The sequence below is a fragment of the Mandrillus leucophaeus genome, unplaced genomic scaffold (genome assembly GCF_000951045.1).
Source record: "Mandrillus leucophaeus isolate KB7577 unplaced genomic scaffold, Mleu.le_1.0 Scaffold1322, whole genome shotgun sequence".
Lineage (NCBI taxonomy): Eukaryota > Metazoa > Chordata > Mammalia > Primates > Cercopithecidae > Mandrillus > Mandrillus leucophaeus.
In genome coordinates this window covers 158,786-163,970 of record NW_012101280.1, presented here as the reverse complement: position 1 = coordinate 163,970, position 5,185 = coordinate 158,786, and the positions used below count along the sequence as shown (strand labels likewise).

The following is a 5,185-nucleotide window of genomic DNA, read 5'->3' as shown; positions in this document are numbered from 1 at the left end:
ACACATATATTCTTCTTTCTCTTGGCCACAGATATCTCCCCAAACATGTTCTGACTTTCTACTTGGAGGTCTCCTTGGGGACATTCTGAAAGAAACCTCTGTTGCAGTATTAGAACGGATCACTCATCCCTTTCCATTATTAAATGTTCTCTACTATCTCACCTTAGGCAATATAAAGCCCTGGTTCACTCTCAGGCACGAGAGCTGACCCAGTTACGGGAGAAGTTACAGGAAGGGAGAGATGCCTCCCGCTCACTGAATCAGCATTTCAAGGCCCTCCTCGCTCCTGATGACCCTGAAAAGTCCCAGGGTCAGGACCTCCGAGAGCAGCTGGCTGAGGGGCGCAGGCTGGCAGAGCACCTTGTTCACAAGCTGAGCCCAGGTGAGGTGGCCATGGGCCCTGATGACACACAGCTCCAGGCTTATGGAAGTCCCCAGACCTCCACACCTCCACAATGACAACTTTATGGGTAGTGTATCTTTCCAGTAAACATTTGTGGCCATGACATGACCAGGACTTCCTGGGTAGGAATAGAGATGGGAAACCCATGGGGTTGGAGGTCACAGTATTGCAAAGGTCTTCTCCTTTCTTGATGGAACATGGTCTTTGAAGCAAGAGGCAGCATTTGTCCAGTTTTAAAGGACAGGAAGGAGGCTGTGACAGGAGGCAGCTTGTTAGAGTGAAAAGAGACCCAGACTAAGAGTGAAGGTTCCCAGGCTCTATCTTCAACGACGTCCTTAGCAACTGTGGGCAACTGATTAATTTATCCTTCCTGGGTTTCTATGTCTGATTCTGTGAAGGCAAACAAATTGTCTCTGGCATTCAAATGTAGGAACACTTATGACTATATTTCACAATGAGATAAAGCCCCTCACTGTGTCGTGTTGGAGAAGTCACTTGATGTGGTGGCATTTGGTGGTAGGAACTGGTTTAGACTGGAGCACTCCCCATGGACAGGTTGTCCCTGGATAACACAATGGAAGCCACTTGGAGGGCCCATGAAGTCCGTAATGTATGGAATATTGTGGGACAAAGTTGTTTGTCCTGTTCTAAAAGAAAGATATAGGTTCTAAATGCGAGTTGTGACAGGACCCAGAGTCTGTGCCTAGGAATCAGATCTGTGACAGAATTGGGGAGACAGCTGCTGAAGTTCAGAGAACCTGGACGAGACTCCAGTGATATGAAGAGCAAAAGGTCTTTTCAATATTTGGCCACATCTTGATGGTGACTCCCAAGATCAGAAACGCATTGCCTCATGGATCAGGAAAACACGCCAGGGCATTTTTTTAGAGATAAAACATGAGAGCTTTCAGTACAGTGTGGACTCATACACATAGATCTTCATGTCTCTGTACATATATGGCTCACTGTACTTACGTAGATGAAGTGGGACACATCTGAATGGACACTTCTGTATTTGCAGAAAATGATGAAGATGAGGATGAAGATGAGATGGATGAGGAGGTTGAGAAAGTACAGGAATCACCTGCCCCCAGGTAACACTGAATAATCAGGAGTGGGTAATGGGTGGTAAGATATGAAAAGGGTCTCAGAAAGAACACAAGGCGGGTGAAGGTAGTCACAGATTCCAGATGCAGGATAAGAAACCTGCAGAGTCCACTGATTTCATTCACTCATCCAGCAAGGAAATAGCCCTGTTAACATGCTTGTCCATTGTCTTCATGGTACACGTAAGCATGACCCTAGATGAACTCACAGCCCTAGGGACTTCCTGCACACACAGAGGAGAACTTTTCTTCTCTGCAGTGAAAGTCAGGAGGACATGCAAAGCTGCTTTATACACGGTTGTCTTTAGGTTCCTTTTAGTAAAGATAAGTAACAGAGAGGCAACAAGCAGAGGAAATAGGAAGCAACTAGCAAAGTTGAACACAAAGAAACGTATTTAGACAAAAAAAATTTATATTTCATGTCACAATATTAAAATTAAAAAAAAAATCTAGAAGGCACACCATCTCTAGAGTCCACAATGACTTCAACACCTGTATTCCCGTGGCCACAGTGAACTACAACCCAGCTTAGACACACAGTGTGGCAGCTGTTTTTGGATCTCTGTGTGTGCTGTCAAGACTGTACCATACAGAGACAACTCAGTTTCCATCCTGCTCAGCTCCTATCTACCCAATGCAATGATCACTAGCTGCTCACTTCCTCTCTGGTTCCCATGGCAGCCATGCTCTGTTGCAGACAGAAAAGGATTGCCTGTTCCCTCTTAAAAGGAACCTCTCCTTTGCATTCTGGGACCACTCCCTTAAGCCTCCTTTCAAAACCAGCTAGGACTTCTTGGGCTCCAATCACTTTTGGATTAATCTTTTGTCATCTCTATCCCACTGGGCTCATCAGGGAGGTGCAGAAGGCTGAAGGAAAGGAAGTCCCTCAGAATTCACTGGAGGAATGTGCTGTCACTTGTCCAAATAGTCACAACCCTTCTAACTCCAACCAGCCTCACAGGAGCACCAAAATCACATTTGAGGAAAACAAAGTTGACTCTGCTCTGGTTGTAGAGAGTGAACGCTTTCATGATGAAGAGGAGGAAGCTCTAACCATTCTCCCAGGTAGCCTCTCTGTTCTTTGTCCCTCCCACCTCTGTCTAGGTTGAGGAAGATCAATTCTGAGGACAGTCTGTATATGTATGTATTGGTTTGAATCACAAACTATAATGGAGCTGGGTGCAGTGGCTCACACCTATAATCCCAGCACATTGGGAGGCCCAGGTGGGTGGATCACTTGAGTTCAGGAGTTCAAGACCAGCTTGGGAAACATGGTTAAACCCACCTTTACAAAGAATATGAAAAACTAGACAGACATGGTGGTGCATGCCTGTCATCCCAATTACCCAGGCAACTGAGGGGGGAGAATCACCTGAGTCCCGGAAGTAGAGGCTGCAGTAAGCCATAATTATATCACTGCACTCCAGCCTGAGTGACAGAGTGAGGCTCTGTCTCAAAAAAAGGAAAAGAAAGAGAGAGAGAGAGAAGAGAGAAGAGAGAGAGAGACAGAGAGAGAGAAAGAAAGGGAAGGGAAGGGAAAGGAAAAGAAAAGAAGAAAGAAGAAAAAGAAAGAAAGACACTATGATGGAATAATAAACACAGTTACTTGAGGGTCAGAGAACTTTCCTCTCCTCCTTGGCCCATGGCATGGACTTTGTCTTCCTGGCCTCAATATTAGCATATTGGACCACAAGCAGGTGTGACAAAGTCATAGCCACCTGTATACAGGAGGTAGCTGTCAGGCCTCCTGGCTCAGTTCGTGTGTCTCTTGTCACTTGCAATAATAATGTCCATGGAGTATCTATGCCTGTCACAAGCCGCTGACAGTCTTGCCTATGTATTTGGACATGTTTCTCTGGATTCACTGTTCTCAGCCCCAGCCTTGGTCTCCTTTAGGTCAGCTTGTCCCAGCTAAAGCAGTCACCTTGAAAGCAGGACATAAACACTTCTACCTTTATCTTGCTTATAAGTTTTCCTAAACAAGGCTGGGCCCTGAGTTCCTCACCCTGTGAGTGGCCAATGTTTCTGTGTAGCACCACAGATCCTTTTCTATGCAAGGGTTGTTAGAATTTATCCATCAGTTCAGTCTTCTATATAAATTTCTCTAACCATTCATTGACCGTGATATATGATGAGATAAATCAGTATTGCAACAACACATCTGGAGAGTAGTTAGGGCAATTTTTGAAGATCTTGTGGAAAAAGCTTTGTTTAATTGTTGACACAGACTTAGGTCAGAGCATAGGTGATTATGATCTACCAGATGGGGGAGATTTTATCCCATGGATCTGGAAAGAAGGCTCATCTACTTCTGAAAATAAGTCAGAATGGTCCTGTCAAAATGTCACATTCTTACACTGAGGATATTTATGTCCTGCGCCACGACTGGACATTGATTTGGTCTTGTGTCAAGTGTGATTTCCTTACTGTGACCTGCTCTTCTGAATTTGTTTACAGAAAATCAAAATGATCATGAGGAAGAGGAGGGGAAAGCACCAGTGCCCCCCAGGTAACTGTGGATTTGTGGGCTGTTAGTTCAGTAGTGACACCTGGACACCACAGATTCAGGGAAAATACGAAGTGATGAATCGAATTGTCTCATCCATTCATCCAACTGCAAATTACCCCTTTCACAATCTTGTCTTCTTTATTGTGGTACTTGAATAGGTTTCAATTTCTTAATCCCTCTCAAGCATAGGAACTGACAATCAGTTGAGCCAGGTGAACAGATCAAACTCAGGGATTTCCTGATCTGAGCTGTGGTTGCCCATGTGATTAATCCAGAGTGAGATACATATATGTTTTCTGTATGTTTTGTGTCAGCATGTTGGCAAGTACTTGAATGCAAATGAGAAAATTAAACATAAAAATTTCGTATGTCAAAACATTGAAAAATACAGGACTTTAAAAATGCAGGATCTGTGTGTCTGGAATGCCTAAACATCTCTGTTCACTTGGATGCTGCATGTAAATGTCAACGCAATTTGTGTGAAGGAAGTGAAGGCCTGTGTTAGTTCTCTCTGCTGCAAGTCATGCTGCTAGTTTACAGGGGGAGTCTGGGTTTCCTGCAGCAGCTGTTTGTGGCAAGTGCACTGAGCACCTGCTGCTTGTGTTTGCTCTGTCTCCAGGGCAGTCATATCCACCCCACATTTAGAAGGATGAGTTTTCTCTCTTGGAGGAGACTCCCCCTTCGCTTTCTGTGACCCCTCCCTTTGTGTGCCATCAAATCACATGACATACTGTGGTGTTGAATCACTCTTGGTCTAATCTTCTGTCAATCCTATCCTACCTGGCTCCTCAGGAAGCTGGAGGATGCTGAACAGAAGGGAGTCCTGTAGGACTTAACAGGGGAATGTGTTTTGTCTCATTCTAGACAGCATGACATGTCCAACTATTACCTGCATAGTGAAGTCTCTTTCCTGGCACTGGAGGAAGAGAAAGTTTGCTCCACTCAGGATGTTGCCAAGGATGACTCCAATTCCAAATGGGATGAGACCTCACTTGGCTTCCTAGGTAGGCTCCCTATTCTTTCCACCACACAATCTGTCCATAATGAGAGATGTCATACCTTCAGGAAGACACTATGCTTATATACTGGTTAGAACCAGGCTTTAGGATTTTGAAGGAAGGCATCCTAGGAGTCAGAGTTGTGCTCCATCCTCCTCCAAAACCACAC

General features: G+C 44.8%; 1 protein-coding gene across 1 annotated transcript in view; it reads left to right on the top strand.

Annotated features, from left to right (window-relative positions):
- Positions 1 to 5,185, top strand: part of LOC105534261 (neuroblastoma breakpoint family member 4-like) — a 30,131-nt gene that overhangs the window by 2,535 nt on the left and 22,411 nt on the right. The window contains 5 exon segments of the mRNA XM_011972947.1: positions 155 to 382; positions 1,437 to 1,497; positions 2,363 to 2,574; positions 3,967 to 4,018; positions 4,883 to 5,022. Coding sequence (XP_011828337.1) covers positions 155 to 382; positions 1,437 to 1,497; positions 2,363 to 2,574; positions 3,967 to 4,018; positions 4,883 to 5,022 — 693 coding nt within the window.